At 36.4% G+C, this 18,147-nt stretch overlaps 1 protein-coding gene and 1 non-coding gene across 3 annotated transcripts in view; one reads left to right on the top strand and one right to left on the bottom strand.

Annotated features, from left to right (window-relative positions):
• Positions 1-893: 893 nt before the first annotated feature.
• On the top strand, positions 894-966 carry Trnag-ccc (transfer RNA glycine (anticodon CCC)). The gene has a single exon. It is a non-coding gene; the product is annotated as a tRNA-Gly (tRNA).
• Positions 967-5,294: 4,328 nt separating this feature from the next.
• Tmod3 (tropomodulin 3) overlaps positions 5,295-18,147 on the bottom strand; it is a 77,400-nt gene continuing 64,547 nt past the window's right edge. For both annotated transcript variants that reach the window (XM_071608264.1, XM_027925982.3), the window contains 3 exons: positions 16,904-17,047; positions 15,009-15,153; positions 5,295-9,542 (listed from right to left, as the gene is read on the bottom strand). In XM_071608264.1, the coding sequence (XP_071464365.1) occupies positions 9,508-9,542; positions 15,009-15,153; positions 16,904-17,047 (324 nt within the window). In that variant the 3' untranslated portion in view covers positions 5,295-9,507. The remainder of the gene's footprint in view (positions 9,543-15,008; positions 15,154-16,903; positions 17,048-18,147) is intronic.

Here is an 18,147-nt window from a genome sequence, read left to right as displayed (position 1 = left end):
ACTATAAGACAAGATGCAGGATTCTCAGATACCATAGCTCAGGTAAAGAATGATAGTTTGGTGTCAGTAAAACAAGGGATCTATCATGTTTGTTGTGGAAAAATGAGTATCTTTATTGTTTGGATATTATAGTAGTTGAGGGTTATTTCTATTGAAATATTTCTCCCAGTATTTCCTTGTTTTCTTTTATAACTTCAAAGGAACAAAGAAATTTTAAGTCTTAACTAAGTATGAGAATCACTGTTATTGCCTTTATGCCATATGAATTTATTCATTATTTTTGTAACACTTAACATATGTATTTTTTTTAGTACTGGGGATTAAACCCAGGGCACTCTACCACTGAGCTGCATCCCCAACCTTTCCCCCTACCTCCTAGGTGGGTCTTGTTAAGTTACCGAGGTTAGCTTTGAACTTGCCATCTTCTTACCTCAGCCTCCTGAGTCATTGGGATTACAGGCATGTGCCACTGTGCCTGGCTTGCATTCTAAGTTCCAGAGATACAGATAGAAATAAGTCTCATAGTCACATAAATGCTTAATTAAACTTTAGTGACTTTTTCATTTGTTTTCCATACACATATATATTTAAAGATTTAAAACCATACTGAAAAAACACATAAGTCATTAGCAATCTTTGCTTAAAATCAAAAGGCTTTTAAAAAGCTCTAAAATACTGAATTGTAGATAGAAAAAAGTGAAGTACTGAGGAAGAGAGGGACATATTTCAAGTAATATGGTAAGGTCACTCAGTAAACCAGGCGTGGTGCACATACCTATAGGTATAGGTATTCCTGTACTCAGGAGGCTGAGGGAGGAGGTTTGAAAGATCACAAGTTTGAGGTCAGCTGGGGTAACTTAGCAAGACCTTGTCTCAAAATAAAACAGTGGGCCTGGGGTTGTGGCTCAGTGGTAGAGCGCTTGCCTCCCAAGCGTGAGGCACTGGGTTCGATCCCCAGCACCACATAAAAATAAACATATTTTAAAACATTAAAAAATAAAACAGTGGTAGAGGGCTTGCCTAGCATGTTCAAGGCCCTGGGTTCAATCTCCAGTGTGGCAAAACAAAAACAGTCAGTATAGAAAGAAAGTCAGTCTTACATGACAGCAGCCCTGGGAAACCCAGTTTCTAGGAGCCTGACCTTATAGAGCCAGTGTCTTGTGTGATGCAGGTCAGCCACTAGGAGTGTCAAGGTCTAACATGAGGAGCTGACTCTTCCCTTGTCAGCTAGAACCTATTTTAGTAAGATTTCCAAAAATGCCTTATATTGAATTTTACAACTCATCTATTATCTGTTCAGGAGATGAATATTCCAGAAAGAGGAAAGCAAGGGGTGAAGAGGAAGAAGATGATTGAAGCATAAGATGTGCACTAGTATAAACTTCATTCAACAGGTTTTTTTTTTAATATTTATTTTTTTTTAGTTTTTTTTAGGTGGACACAATATCTTTATTTTATTTTTATGTGGTGCTGAGGATCGAACCCAGTGCCTCGCACATGCCAGGCGAGCGCACTACCACTTGAGCCACAACCCCAGCCCCTGGTTTTGTTTTTTTAAAAAAAATTTTGGTGGGGCTGGGGATTGAGACCAGAGTCTTGTGTATGCAAAGTCCATGCCCTACCAGTGAGCTACATCCCCAGCCTCTCAAGTTTTTTTTTTTTTAATGATGAAATGACTTGTTTTAATTAAAATTTTTTTTGCATAAACTTAGTTATGAATAAAAAAATGTTCAAAACCAAGTCTTTAGAAAATCTCCTTTTGCCAAGTAAGAAGATTATTTTGGTAAGTGTTTGCTCTGGGTGGGTCTTAGTTTGAGTGTATTCCTGCTGCCCTGCCCCACCACTTCCTCCTGGCCAGGGGTCAGACGTCAGCTTAAGTTCAGCTCAGGGATGGCCTCCAGGTGTCTTTCTGCCCTGGCAAGCTGGGTTTAGGGCCCTCCTGTGCTCTCTAGTCTCCTTGGCAAAGGCGTTAATTCCATTTACCACATGGCCTCCTGTCTTAGAAGAGCAGGTTCTGCATGGTAGGTCTCCGAGGATACTGGGAGCTTTGCTGAGAGCTGTTCTATTTCAGCTCTACCCCTCAAAACACCCTGAAGGTGTTATTATACTCACCTTACAGATGGAAACAATCACAAAGTTGAACAAATACATCAGTGACCTAATGAAGACAGATGCTCAAGATACTCACCTGAGATAAATGAGCTTTAAGGAAAAGAGCAATAGGAAACAGAACACTAGCTTCAACTCCTAGCCTTGTGACTCCCCTGGTGGGTGTAATAAATACATATGGAATAAAGAAACCAACAGTGTTATCTTGGGAAAGTCACTTTGATTTCTCTGAGGTCAGCTTCCTCAAGTAGATGGGTTTAGACTTGACTACGTAAATCCGTCATGATCTAACATTTGTTATTTCTCTGCCTCTGAGAGTTGAATACTAGATGCCTTATTATTAGATGGAAATGATTAAGGAAAAACATGCCCCATCTTCTCAATACAGAAAACCTGGACTTACATTCTATCTCCTTTTCCTACCTTTTTTTTTTTTAACTTGCAGCTGACCCTTTAGGTTGGGGAATCAGGTGCCACTCAGCTGCAAGTTTTTTTTTTAGAGAGAGAGAGAGAGAGAATTTCAATATTTATTTTTCAGTTTTCAGCAGATACATCATCTTTGTTTGTATGTGGTGCTGAGGATCGAACCTGGGCCGCACACATGCCAGGCAAGCGCACTAAGGCTTGAGCCACATCCCCAGCCCTCCTTTTCCTACCTTAATAGCACAATTTCATGAATGTATAGTAAACACTTTCATAATTTGCATTAGTTCCTGAAAGGAGATTTAGAGACTCATTCAGAACACCAAGAGGTACTAGCATAATTTAGTTGTAAGCTCAGGGATTCTTTATATGGCCTTGATGCTTAGATGTACCTGTGAATCTCCAGTTCCTCAATGTTTGCAGATCATGCAGGAAAGCTTAAGCATCTGAAGGAAAACAAATGTTTTGCAATTTTGGATTCACATGTGATTGGTTAGCCACCCAGAGTTTGGTACCTAAAGAGCAGAAGTGCCCCATGTACTGAGTGTCTTTTACTAGGCTGCTTCAGAGGACATGATGAGGGCACTCTCCCCACAGCTCCTGGCACTCTTGAGTCCTCTCAGAGGAGCCTCTCACAACTCCAAAGCCTCTCTAACTTGCCATATATATCAGGATGTCCTGTCTGTGAATATAAAGCTCAATCAAACCCAATACATGTTCCACTGATTTTCTATTTTGGCTGATGGATCTAGGTGACTGATATGCAATGACTGCTTTACTGTAAAAAGCACCTCTAGTTGATTAGCAAGACTGGCTCCTGTCAGGTCCAGAATGTACTGTATCACAGAACCCCGCTTCTTCATATCTGTCAATTTAATTTAGTTCTATGATCAGATAAGACCAAGTACTGATATTACCTTGAGCCACGTAAAACCTCTATTTTTATGGGTAAAAATGGCCAACTATTGACAATTTATATGGCTCAATAGCATAATATCTTAGCTGAGACTATTCTAACAAAGTATCAAAGATTAATTGGTTTGCACAACAGAAACTTCTCATATTTCTAGAGGCTGGGAAGTCCAAGATCAAGGTTCAGCACCTAGGAAGGGCTTTCTTTCTGGATTGTAGACAGCTATGTTTTCAACATCTCCTCACATGACAGAGAGTTTTGTGTCTTTTGTCTCTTCTCATCACAAGGGCCCCACATTTGGGACCTTATCTAATCCTAATTACCTTCCAGAGGCCCCATCTCCAAATACCATGACATTGGGGATTAGATCTTCAACCTACAAATTTTGGGGAGACACATTTTCAGTCCATAACAGGTAGGATAGAAAATTTAGGAAATTAGTAAACTTATTCTAGAATGATATAAATAATTAACTTTAAAATACAGGAACTAGGGCTGGAGTTGTAGCTCAGTGGAAAGTGCTTGCCTGGCATGCGTGAGGCATTGGATTCGATTCTCAGCAACACATACAAATAAATAAAGGTCTATCAACAACTAAAAAATATTTTTTAAAAAAATTACAGGAACTAAAAGGATTATGTGCTCTTCCAAAAAACCTAAGTCTACAGGATATTTGGTAAACTTTATTGAAATGATTTGTTCCAGGATATAATTGTTAAGTTCTAAATGCCTATAGTGCATATTCTTCACAAGAAACTTTATTGCATTATTATGAACTGAGGGGATTTTTTTTATTATTTAAACAACAGTGTTATATAATTCATTGCTTTTTGTGCTTATAGAGATGGAAAAGTATGACATTTAGAGTATTTTGGATATATTAGCCAAGGAAAAAAATATCTAAAAACTTGACTTTATGTGACAAAGAATGATGTTACAAAGGCAATTTTCAAGCTTTTAATCCAAAAGACTGAAATAAAAGTGAAAATTTATTTGAAATTACAAAGGTTTTTATGCTATACATGTGCATACTTGTGTCTGTGGTTCTGGGGACTGAATCCAGGCCTCCTGTATGCTAGGCAAATGCTCTATCACTGAATCACACCCTCAGCCCCTGTGTGCATACCTTAAAAAAACAATTCTTAAGCAGACAAATCTAAAACTTTGAAACAACTGAATCAAAAACTCATTTTTCAGAGAGTGTAGTGACTGCTTGAGTCCAGAAGTATGAGGCCAGCCTGGGCAACACAGGGAACTAGTCTCAAGACAATAACAAACATAATGCAACAACAAAATACACTTGTCTTTGAGTGGAGATGAAACTTAAACTCTTAATAATGGCTAAACATACCCATCAAGAACCTAGAATTTGTTCTTAAGTCTTAAACATCACTCCAAGTATATAAACGATGATATCTGAAGGATTTTATGCCAGTTAGTTGCTTTGAACTAATATACTAATAGTCTGTAGAAAAGGGAGCAAAACCTCTATACGTAGACTCTAAGGATGTGGGAGAATCCTAAATAAAATACGTGAACTTGTTATAATTAACAAAATATGGTGGTGTTTCCTTAGTGTTTTAATTTATTAAACTCTAAAGCAGGTATCTTAAGTCCAATTCTTTTCTTTTTTTTTTCTCCTTTTTCTTTTAGTAGCACAGGGGACTGAACCCAGGCCCTTGGGTTCAGCACTCTACCACTGAGTTACATCCCCAACCTAGTTCTTTACATATTAATAAAGGCTTTCTAAAATATATGGTAATGGCCATGATAATTTACTTAATTATGTCTTTTTCCCTAGGTAATCCCTAAGGTTGGCCCCTCTGAATAATGAGACTGCAAGGTAGAGTTTAAAATTAATAAAATGTTACAAATGTTTTATTAAAAATTCCAAATTGTCCAATTTTATAGAAAACTTATAGAACTGAATTATAGTGAAGAAAAATCAATGATATAAAGAATAACCAGATTAAAATATGACAATATAAAAATCATTGCATATGGATAGTATTTTCTCAATTTAAAAATCATTAGGGAAGAGTTTGATTTGTTTGATAAGCAAGTCTTAGAGTGAGAGCTATCCAGAAACAATAATAATCAGCATCAGCTGGTATTGAAGACAGTTCTCCAGATGTTTAGATCCAACAACTTAAAACCCTTCATCTGGCCAGAAGCAACAGGAGTTGTCTCTATTCCATCCATGTGTTTGTTTCTCTTGGGTGCCATGTTTTCAGTCAATACTGTTCAAAAGTGAAGTATCACTGTAGTGCAGGAGCAAAGCTGGACAGGACTGAGCCTGCAGAGAATGGCAGTGTCCATGGATTCCAGAGATAGCATGATCCTTGGATATGCTAGGAGGTAACAGTGGTTCCTGGTTTTATAGTGAGAAAATAAGGTAGCCCTGGGAACTGTAAGATTTCATGAAACTTCACAAACTTTTGTCTTATTTTAATGTTATATATAATATACAATCAAGGTTATATATAATGTACAACAGGACTAACATTTTGTCAAAACTTTTTTTTCTTTTACAATTTTTATTATATCATGGAATCCCTCCTTAAAAGGAAAACACACCAGATAATTGATTAATTGGAAAATGATCTAAAGTTCTATTTATTTAACTTTCCTCGAGTGTACCTCTTGCACAAAGCAAGTGGGTTACTTGATTCAGAGAAGAATTTGCTATTTAATGACCAAGAAAACTCCCCTTGAAATTGATAACAATCTGCTAGATTATGTAATACAATTGTTTATTTGGTCTTTTAAATGATGTGGCACCCTTAGAAAATATATTTTGCTTATTCTTTAGATTTTTACAAGGCTTTAGCTACAAATATATAGCACCAAAATCCATTTTCATCATATTAATATTGGCAATAAATATTGAGTTTTAAAAAAATTTCATATAGACATACTGGAAAAATTTGAACTCCAGACAAATATGAATATAAAATTTTATAAAATGGGTAATTAAATTTTTTTCTTAAAAAGCAACAATTTAAAAATGAAAGGACATTCTCTTAGATAAACATGTAAGTTGAAACTGATTAGATGAAAAAACTTAAGGTCTTAAAAATTCTCTTAAGATTGTATCAAAACCCAGTTAATAAAAGATTAAAAAGTGCCAATTTTTTTTTTTGGGGGGGTACTGGGGGTTGAACCCAGGGCCACTCTACCACTGAGTTATATCCCCAGACTTTTTTTTTTTTAATGAATTTAAACTTTATTTTATTTATTTGTTTTTATGTGGTGCTAAGGATAGAACCCAATGCTTCACCCATGCCAGGCAATACTCTACCACTGAGATACAATCCCAGTCCATGACTTCTTTTATTTTTTATTTTGAGACAGGGTCTTGTTAAATTGCTAGGGCCTCACTAAATTGCTGAGGCTGGCCTTAAACTTGTGATCTTCCTACCTCAGCCTCCCAAGTCACTGGGATTACAGGCATGAGCCACCACGCCCAGCGAGGTACCAGATTTTTTCAAAGTAAACACTGTTATTCTCCCTTATAATTATAATACTTGAGAGATTTCCATATTTAGTTGGATGAGTATTCATATTAAAATTATTTATAAAAAAATTATAAAATGTATTATAGCACAGAACTGGAATGGTACAAGCAAAATACTCAACTTAGTCATACTTTGATAAATAGTAGGTAAAAAAGATATTCCTGTAAGTATGATACAAAATTCTACGTAGGGACCAACCTTAACAATATTTAGAAAAAAAAAACCCACCATATGGGAGAGAGGGGAGCATACTTATTAACTGACTTACAGGGCAATGCAAATGAGGAAGCCTGGCTAGAAGTTTAAGTGACCAATTCTTTGTGGTAGCCTTAGATACCTGCTCCATGCCTGACTCCAAATCTTGCTGGAATTGCACAGTTTATAAAATCAAGTACAATTCAAAAGTTGTATATGTAAAGAAGGAAGAAGGGAGGGGAAGAGGAGAGAGAGAGAGAGACAGTAGAGGCTGGTGTTGGGGCAGGCAGTCAGGTGAGAAAGCAAGCAAGTGAAGCCTTTCTAACTTGGAAAAAAAAATCAGTGGCTTTTAACTGAAAGGGAATAGTGCAAAGTTAATCTTTGGCCCCTTTGAAATACTGGATACTGATTTTTCAAAAAGCAAACACACCACAGTTCCTATGAGGGAAGCTTTAGCCTGTTAAGAAGGCTTATTACTATAGTACACAAGCTGCTGCCTAGATCATGGGATAAATTGTCTGGCAGCCAAAATAGTAGACATTTTGTGATTCAACTTCAAAAGGTTTTTAAAAAACTAACCATGACAAACTACCTTCCCCTTACTCAGAAATATCTTTTTGTAAATGATCCAGGTAGGCCTTATGAGGCCAGTATTTTTCTGATCCCCTTCTTCCCAGTCTTCTGTAGATGTGAGTGCGTCTGCTATCTCCTGCTAAAGAGCTGCTATGGGACAGGACATGAATGCAAAATCAAACCCTGTAGCACAGCTGGGGTGTGCAGTGTCACACTTGTCCTCTCGCCACAGAACTCTGTTCAAGCACTCACCTTATACTCTGAGCAATAAAGACCACTTTTGTTATAGAAAATATTTTTATACAATATGGAAAAAGTGCAAGATGAAAGGAAGCATATAATAGAATCAGATTCTGAAGATCAGCACTTCTCTTTTTTGGCTGAAAAGTATGTAGTGGGGATTAAATATTGTCTATGCCATTCTGCGCTGCATATGGAACTTCTTGGCATACAGCACAATACCAAGTAATTTACACACATCCCAGTTTCTAACTTCCTTATAGTAACCATCAGTTTAAGTGGCTGTTTTGCAAGTTCCTCAAACCTGAACTCCATCATGTTACCTATGATTTCACATGTTTAGCAGCAGCTTTCTTTTTTATTTTATCCTAAATAACTGGGAGTTGGCTGTGTGCCTTTTTATGGGGGAAGAAAACAACTTTTCTACTCAGATGTTTTTTACCATTAGCTTTCATAAAAATTTAATAATGCCCACATTAAAATGAAAAACAGTAATAAACATAGACATAAATGGGCGTTGAAGGGAGAATGGGAAAAGGAAAGACAGTGGAATCAATCTGACATAAATTTCCTATGCACATACATGAATATACCATAGTGAATCTTACCATCAAGTACATCCACAAAGAATTAATTAAGAAATAATAACTGAGTAAATGGCAGAAAGATCAATAGAGGGAAGGAAGCTGGGGGTAGGAAAAGGGAAGGGGAAAAAGAGGTACTGGGGTCTTCACTAGAACATGATATATTCCATGCTTTCATTATGTCAAAACAAATTCTATTGTCATTTATAACTAAAATGAACCAATTAAAAATACTTAGACATACTATATTTTTAAACAAAGCGTATAACCTGGATCAGCTGATGATTTTGTTTAAAAAACAAATCCCTAGATGTTGCTGAGCTGTATCAGACAAGCACAGTAACCTGCACTGCATGAAGGTCTCTCCCTGGAGGTCTGCTTTGGCTTCTGAACACTTCACCAGATTTTGAGCCATCTGTTTAAAAATCATTGCATTTTGATTCCTTGATAAGGAAAAAATATACCCTTGCCAAGTTCATTTATTCTTAAAAAATGGAAAAGTATCCAGGTTACAAAACAAAGAAAACTTTTAAGTGCCTTATACCTCGAAGGAGCAATTAATATCAGCAATGTCCCTTTTTAATTTAAAAAACTGGTCCTCAGATTATTCTACATAAATGACTTCTGAAACTTATTTATAATCGTATTGTTTTTTGCCCAAGACTCATTATAAGTCATTTAATTAATCTAAATTAAAACTGATTTTAGTAGAAAGTGGAAATGCTTCAAAATATAAAATACCAGATACTATTGATTTTATAATTTTAAACTGATAACAACTTAAACTAGGAAAATAATGCATATAGTTAACAAAAAAGCTAAACAAACAAACAAACAAAAAAAAGATTTCCAGTCTTTTCCCTTCTACCCAGAAAAATTTTACATCTGATGTCACCAACATGAGCCCTTGGTAAAGTTCTGAAGTCTTCCAAAGATTTATACTTTGTTGGACTTACTGGTGGTCTCCTTCAACTCGTTTCTTTCGCACTGTGAGAAAAAGAAAAGGGTTTTGGGGAATCCCTATTAGTTTCTACAATGTTAACTTGCTTATAACAAATTTCTGTACAATTCTGTTAGTTTTACAAAAATTAAGGTGCATTTCCAGTTCACATGGCCATTAATAAAAAAACAATTTCCCATCATTAACCATTGTTATTTACCTGCTGAGAACCAAGGGGCTTCTAAATAAGAAAGACGTGTCCTAAGCTCAATGACCCTGTGCTTATACAGTGGCAGTGCTAAAAACCTAAAACACAGAGTAGTCAGCATTAGGTTTGAGTCTTCTGTTTGTTGAAAAAATGTACACTTAGGCCAGGTGTGGTGGCGCATATCTCTAATCCCCATAACTTGGGAGGCTGGAGATGCAGGATCACGAGTTCAAGGTGAGCCTCTGAAACTTAGTGAGATTTTGTTTCAAAAAATAAAAAGGGCTAGTGATATGGCCCTTGGTGGTACAGTGCCCCTGGGTTCAATTACCAGTACTGGGTGAGGGGGTGGGGGGGAGAGTATACCTAGGTTTTATAAAGTGATTAATAAGTTACTGAATTAAATTCTGCAATGATATCAGACAGCTGGGGTTAAAAGGTATTAAAAGTAACAATTTGCATGCTCTTGTGGTTAGATACGACAATGTATTTCCTTAGTCTGAAAGAATATATACCAAAAGTATTTTTGTCATTTTTAAAGTAAGTGACTTGCTATTGTTTTCCAAATTTCCCTTCTCTTTCTTCTACAAAATGAACCAGTTGAGGGCTCTGATGAAATAACAAATGCAGGAAAAAAAAAAAAAAAGAAAGAAAATTTTAGACTCTGGTAATGTGCTGAGGTCAATTCTGGGTAATATAAATTTTGGTTCCAAAGTGGCCAGCCAATTAGTTCAGCTGATGGAGTAAAAAAAGGTGCATGTATTTGAGAACTCCCAGCCTCTTTACGGACAGATGATGCCAAACCATCAAGCTGTGCTTACAAGCAGCAAGGATACCAGGTCTTCAGCTTTAAAAATGTTCTATCTGCTCTCTCACCTACCAGCCACCAATAGCATTTCAGTGCTACTCAGTGTTGTAGCTGACTCCTATTTAGAGAGGACAAAAGGCACAACAGGTTCTGAAGTCAGTGCAAATGGGAATGTGGATCATGGCTCTGTCACTTTTCTGTAGTGTGTTCTCTGGTAAGTCAATTAACCTCTCTAGGCCTCAACTTATTCTATGTACCAGGAGAATGATGATATCTATACATATCTATACCTCCATGGCTGTGCAACTTAAGGCACTATAAGCTGCACTGTGCAGTACTTGAGAATACAGAAAGCCTTTATGAAAGAGTAGTACTCAGCTTCATTATTCACCATAGGAAGATTATATCAGCCACTTTTCCAAGGTGAGGAAAGGCAATTTGACTACTGTAAAGGATCTGTATTTATATGTTACTGTTTTGATACCTTTTTCAGTAAGTTTCTCTGATTAAGTTAGACTGGTCTATTAATTTCCTGCTCTTTTCTGTCCATGGAAGCAAGTAGTAAAGCAATTGACTCTTTAGCCTAACTGATGCCAACAGGTACACCTGGCCTCCCGACCAGGTCATAGACACTGCTCTGGCGTTATTCTGACTGCTGGCTTCTGTTTGTTGGCCTTTAACAGATGATATCAGACGTTCAAGTGATGGCTTGTCCAGCCAAGTAGAGTATCAGGGTCTTATGAACATTTTTATACTTATCTTTGCAAGCTAGTCCCAACTCTAATTTTAGTCCACAGTAATGAAGAATAAGTTTTACTAACATATAAAGGGGGAAAAAAAATCAAAGGAAACTTCTGTTTCCAAATACAAGCTTAGCTCATATTTATACATCTCTGAAAAACGGAAATATGTGAAATTATTTAGATAATTCTGTAGGGCAGAGTTTAGCTGTTATCAGTATACCATTTTAGATGTTAAAATGCATGTTACAAAAATGTTATGAACAAGATCTATAAGACAGAATATAGCAAACAAAAAAGGTGTAGAAAATTGGTTATGTAGTTAGCTAGTGTAAAGATGATAAACAGGATGAGGCTCAAGGTTCAACTGAATATTGTATGTATACCATATAACCTCTTTGCTTTTATATCTGTGACACTTCTTAGACGGAGAGATGGCGAGTAGGTAGAATTATTTCAATGAATAGTTGTGACTAAGAAAATAATAAGAGAAAGATGTTACCAAAATCAGAACACCAAAGACCTGATAAGTCTAATTTGTAAGCTGAAGAAAAATAATATGCCCAAGAGAGTCTGTGCAAGTTTTAAGTCTCATTCTTAGATAGCTCTTTTTGAGTTACTACATATCAGGCTGCTGAGATCAGCACCTGACAAAAGATATGGTCTTTAGACTTTCATCAATAGGCAGAGATTAGAGTGTATGGCTGGGAAAAAATTAAGCTGAGAGTGGATGACCAGGAAGTTGCTGCTGTGTGCACAATGTGATGGGTAAGAGCCACTCTCTTTTTTCTCACTTGGTGCCCACTTGTTACTTTTCAGCAATTCCTCAGTTTATCCTTTAGATAATAGGCTGATAAATTTTGCCCTATTAACAATTATTTGGGCCTAGTCCAATTTCTTTCCAAAACCCAACTCACTTATATAAATTCTTAATATTTCATCAGTAATCAATTGTAAGTCCTAACTTCATTGTCTCTAAGAGTAATAGGAATAAGGTTTTTTTTTTAAAGTATTGTATTAATCATACATTTAGACATCTAAGATGTTCTCAAACGCTTCCCACATAACATCCAACAAATATAATTTTAGTATCTTCCACTAACTATGCTTCTTAATCTGCTAATGTTACTTTTTTATTCTGTACTTATTAAAACAAGTACTTATGGAAAGTTTATTCTGGACTCAGTATCACGTTATGAGAATTAGCTCTCAAAATCTATGGGTCTTCCTCAGCATATAAATAAATAACTTGCTTATTCTTATATCTGAGCCTTTCTTCATTCATTTTTCTCACTCCAGGAATGTCCTCCTTGTCATTTCACATCTGAGACCCAAGTATGCAATCCAGTTGGGACCAGAATCAAACAACATGAGTATAGTCTAGAGAGCTTCCAGCACAAAGCTGTTTGCTTCCTCTTTTTTTTTAAAATACCTTTATTTATTTATTTATTTTTTATATGGTGCTGAGGATCAAACCCAGCGCCTTGCACATGCTAGGCGAGCATTCTACTGCTGACCCAGCCCCCGATTGCTTCCTCTTGATTCTTCTTTGTGTCAGACTTTATCTTCAACATGGCCTCCTTATCTTCTCTAATATATAAACTGTTCAGTGTCTACATAAGGTAGCCTAGGAAATAGTTTTTTCTGCTCTCCATTTTCATCTGCCAAAATCTCCTTATTCTAATACTAGACATTTCTTTTCATACGGTCTGTCAGAAGAATACAACTGCTGAGGCCTTGCAAAGGTTAGTTTCCCCAAGGTGACATTTATGGGCTTTCACTGTGCAGTTCCTGCAAGGACAGCTGCTGGGATCACCGGCCTGCTGGGAAGGACGCAGGTGACAAAAGATGGTTAGGACTACAAATTTGTTGATGGCATTCTGGGATTTGTTAAGATAGTTTCAAAGGATAAGAAAAATGGAGGATACTCGCGGCTTAATTTATGGCTACTTGGTTACCAGGAAATTGTAACTTTGAGCAAAGACAAATTTTGCCCCTTATTTATTCACTTAATTTTTAATAAGAATCTGCTATATGTCAGACATGATTTTAAGATTAAACATCTGGACATGGCCTCTCTGCCAACAACATGGTCCCTACCCCAAAACATACTATTTCAATGAAGTAGAACTGATTTACTCAGTAAAAGCCATTTAGAAAGTATGACAGAAGCTGTGACAAGTAGAGGATACATGAGGCACACATGCTCAATGACAGAAGCAAAACTCCAATAGCCACTTATCACTAGAGAAACAAACCAGGGTTTCACTTAATGTGAACTATTACACAATCAGTTGGAATAGTTATTTTTTTTTTTTAAAAGGTTCTTCTTTTTTTTTTTTAAATATTTATTTATTTAATTAATTAATTATTGGCGGACACAACATCTTTGTTTGTATGTGGTGCTGAGGATCGAACCCGGGCCGCACGCATGCCAGGTGAGCGCGCTACCGCTTGAGCCACATCCCCAGCCCAAGTTGGAATAGTTATTAAGCATCTGAATGACAAGTCCTTTATTTCCCTAAAAGAAGGAAAGCCGAAAATCTGCATGTTTTTAAAGGTCTTCAATTATTTATGAAGTTCAGCCAGACTACACTGCTCTAGCAAAATCAAATTAAATACCTGGAGAAAAAAATGGAAACTTGTGAACCAATACTAAAACAATTTTAGTATGAGTTTGCAAACTACATCTAGAATTGACAATCCACCAAAACAAAGCCATTTTTTAAAAAGTCCAAGTGGCCAAAATTTCCTATAGGAAATACAAAGGACAGAAGGGTTTGAATGTTTTTATTTTTTTAAAAAATATATTTATTTTTTAATTGTAGTTGGGCAAAATACCTACCTTCATTCATTCATTTATTTGTGGTGCTGAGGATCGAACCTAGAGCCTTGCATGTGGTAGGCAAGCGCTCTACTGCTGAGCCACAACCCCAGCCCAAATGTTCTTGCTTTTCTTGGTGATATGGATTAAAGAAATGGAACTGTATTTTTTTCTGCTCCAGAAACTTTAAAAGGCAGCAAACTCGAATATGGCTGAAGTTTAACAAAACTACATCACTTTGAAATTTAACTCCTTTTGAGAAGTCTATTTTAATTCTTTCTAAAATGCATCTTTTAAAATACTTTAATACCACATATCATAACTTAAAAGAAGAGTCACTTTTTGGAAACATGTACAAACAAATTTTGAGCAACATATTCTTCTTAATTCAGCTGTGGCTGGAAAGTTTATTTCAAACATAAGTCACAAGACTCAGCAGCTCAACAGAAACATGAAAGAAAGGGAGACTGCTGTTCTAGCTGTGTGAAGTGGGAAAAAAAATGGTGTCATGTTCGGGAGACCACCAAGTGCAGCATTTATGTATCAGTGACTTTACAGCTTGGGGTAAAACTATAACTATTCTTTATTTCATCATCTAAAACTGAATTTCCATCTGGATCTGTTCTATAAAAAGGACAAGAACCTTGACTGTACTGAAATATTTGTAAATGAGAACAAAATATTTGTTTTATAGAAAATTTCCTTAAAGCTATAAAATATTTGTCACAGAAAATTGGCTTATCACCAACACAATGATCACCACAACCTAGCTAAACTTTAACTCAATCAGTACAAAAAGGACTGTGTAGATTTTAGAAACAAAGAACCAGTAATTTCTCTGTCAAAATTTATTTTAGAAGTAAAATAGATGTTCCCCCAATCTATTAGCTTAATAATATAATTCAGAAACTTGATTTGACACTTCAAATGTCTTACCTAAGTCGTTGTTTTTTGTTATAGCATTAGCTGCCCTGGTTCGGGGTCCTTGCTGTGTAAACTGATACCCAAATTTAAGGATATTTGCATTTTCCTCAAGCATCTTGGCTATTTCCAGTTCTACAGCTGTTCCCAACTGTTGCCTCTGGAAGAATTAGAAATGAATATTAGTATTAAGAAACTAGGTCAAAATTTTTCTCAAGTAAATCAAGACTAAGATATTCAAACACATGTTAATAGCTGGTCTCTTTAAATTTTCCAATTCCTACAATGAACATAGAAACAAACAAACAAAAAAAAAAAGTTTTTTTTTTTTTCAGTATACCTCCAGCCCTAATTTTTATTTTTTTATTCTGAGACAGGGTCTAAATTGCCATAGCTTGCCTCAAACTTATGATTCTCCTGCCTCGAGTCTCCTGAATATCGGATTACAAGCATGCACCAGTACACTCAGTAAGAAACAAAATTTTAAAAGATCAATATATGATCATACAGACATAAAAAAAAAAAAGTACATTCCATAATGAGACACCACCTCATGTCCATGAAGAAGAGAATGATGGGGGAAAAAAAGGATAAGCACATGGTGTGGTGCTATGTACCTATAGTCCCAGGTACAAAGGAGGCTGAGGCAGGAGGACTACTTAAAGCTCCCAGAAGTTTGAGACAAACCTGGGCAACATAGCATGACCCTGTTAAAAAAAAAAAAAAAGACAACAGCAAGAAGAATGTGGGAAAAACTGAGGGTCCCCTCTGCATTTTTGGTAGGAATATAAAATTCTACAGCTGTCATGGAAAACCATTTGGCAAATGCTCAAGAATTTAAACAGAATAACCATACTATGAAGCAATTCTACTCCTAGGTATGTGCCCAAAAGAAATGAAACTCAAGTTCACACAAAAATTTTTACATGAATGGTCATAGTGGCATTGTTTTTATAGAATATTATTCACCCATCAAAAGGAAAGGAGTACTGATACATGCTATAGCATGGATGAACCTTCAGAACATTATGATGGTAGGTCAAAAAAAAACAGTCATAGAAAGTCACATATTACATAATTTCATTGAAACCTTATTACCAGTTTCCAGGCACTGGTAGAAGCAATGAATGTGAGTGATTGCTCATAGGTATGGGTTTTCTTTTTTGGACAGTTATTTTTCAAATTAAAAAAAATTAGTAACCACCCTGGATGGAAGCATTTCTAACATGTATAATTCTCTCTGCCTCTTTAAAAGTTCGTCTGGATGTGGGTGACCCCAGCATTATGTTAAGTACCATGACTGTACTTACTTAGCCAGACAGACTGTGCCCTCAGGGTAACTAGATATTGGAAGTTTTGTTTTGTTTTTTAACAGTACTGTGGACTGAACCCGCTCTACCACTGAGCGACATTCCCAGTTTTTTTTTTTTTTTTCATTTTGAAATGGGGTCTAATTTCCTGAGGTTAGCCTTGAACTCATGATCCTCCTGCCTCAGTCTGCTGAGTAGCTGGGATTATAAAGTATGTGCCACCATGTCTGGCACTGTTCTTTCATTTAACCTATTCCATTAGTCTACTATGTGTTTGAGATTGTGACACATTATAAACATAAAAATCTACAATGTTGATCTTGCTACCAGAGAGCTAAAAAAAAAAAAAAAGGAGGACAGACTGTCACATGTATGAGCCCTTTCAGTTCAAAATAGGCAGCCATCTCAATTCTCTTAAAATGACACAGGGAAAGTTGCTTGGTACACATCTTCAAATACATTAAGTTAATATTCTGGGTGCTCCAAATGTCCTCTCATCCCCTTTAGTCCCCCTTCCCCCCACCTCTTCCACCCCCTGCTTTCCCTGCCCAGGTCCCAAGCCCTACACAGTGTGGGCTGTAGCTATTGTACAACACTGACCTGATTGTCAATTTTAAGCTCTGCCAGGGTCTCATTATCTCTTAAACCATCAATCAGTGCCAGAACCCCAGCTCCTGTAATGAAGTTGGACTCCATATTTAAGCTCTTCAAAGTTTTGTTTACTTTCAGCATATCTGCAAAAGCCTAGAAATTCAAGAAAATATTTGGAGATTAAAATTTGATAGCACCTATTACATGCTGCACATTCCATAAATAAATACATAAATTAACATAACTGCCTTAATGTTTCTCTTTAGATTGTTTCAGCCTGACACAATATTGTAGAGGTTTCACATGTTTTCTACTTGTCACATGTACCCTGTTATAATCTTTAGGTTTTTTTGGTCACATGTAATTTTCTACTCCTATTTACATTCTCATGTTTATTTATATGTTATTTCATGCTTCTTTCTCCTAAGTTTCCAAAGCTTTCTCTCAGTTTCTGTGTAGAAATAATTTCATCTTCTCTTACTGCAGCTGGGTCCTGCTGCAGCTGAATCACTGTGAAGCCAAACTGAGAAGAAATTATAGACTAAATTAATTTCCAAGGCAGAAGACCAAAAAAGATCACGGATAACTAGAACTGAAAGAGCTAAGACTATGGAGAAGAAAGAACTAACTAAATATTAAATTCCTCAAGGAATACTGTCTTTACTCTGCTTCCATTAAATTTCTCTCATGATATGAGGCAATGCTAGTCATTCTGCTCAGTGTTTCTGTGTGTGTGTGTGTGTATGTCTCGGGGATTGATCCTGAGTTCAATCCCTTATATATAAACACACAATAATCTGATACATATACACATAATAATATATGTACATACATATGTAATGATCTAACTCAAGTAAAATCATCAAATTCTGATGCTGTGTAAAAAACTGACTTTGCACTGGGTAAGACAGAAGGTAGCTCACTAGGAGGCTCCTGCAGGAGTCCCAGTGAGAGAAGATGGTGGCTTGGATTAGGGCATAGTAATTAATGAAAATGGTTAAAAAGTGGTTAGAGTCTAGCTAAACATGGAGGTGCATGTCTGTAATAGCAGCAATTTTGGAGGGATTGCAGGTGTGTGCCACCAGGCCGGCTAGAATCCAACCACTTCCAGCCTCAGCAACTTGGCAAGGCCCTAAGCAATAGCAAGACCCTGTTTCAAAAATAAAAAAAAATAGAGGCTAGGGTTGTGGCTTAGAGGTAGAGCGCTTCTCCTAGCATGTATGAGGCACTGGGTCTGATCCTCAGCACCACAT

This window comes from Marmota flaviventris, chromosome 2 (assembly GCF_047511675.1).
Source record: "Marmota flaviventris isolate mMarFla1 chromosome 2, mMarFla1.hap1, whole genome shotgun sequence".
Taxonomy (NCBI): Eukaryota; Metazoa; Chordata; class Mammalia; order Rodentia; family Sciuridae; genus Marmota; species Marmota flaviventris.
The sequence above is the reverse complement of the archived record's forward strand: the minus strand, read 5'-3'. Positions and strand labels throughout refer to the sequence as shown.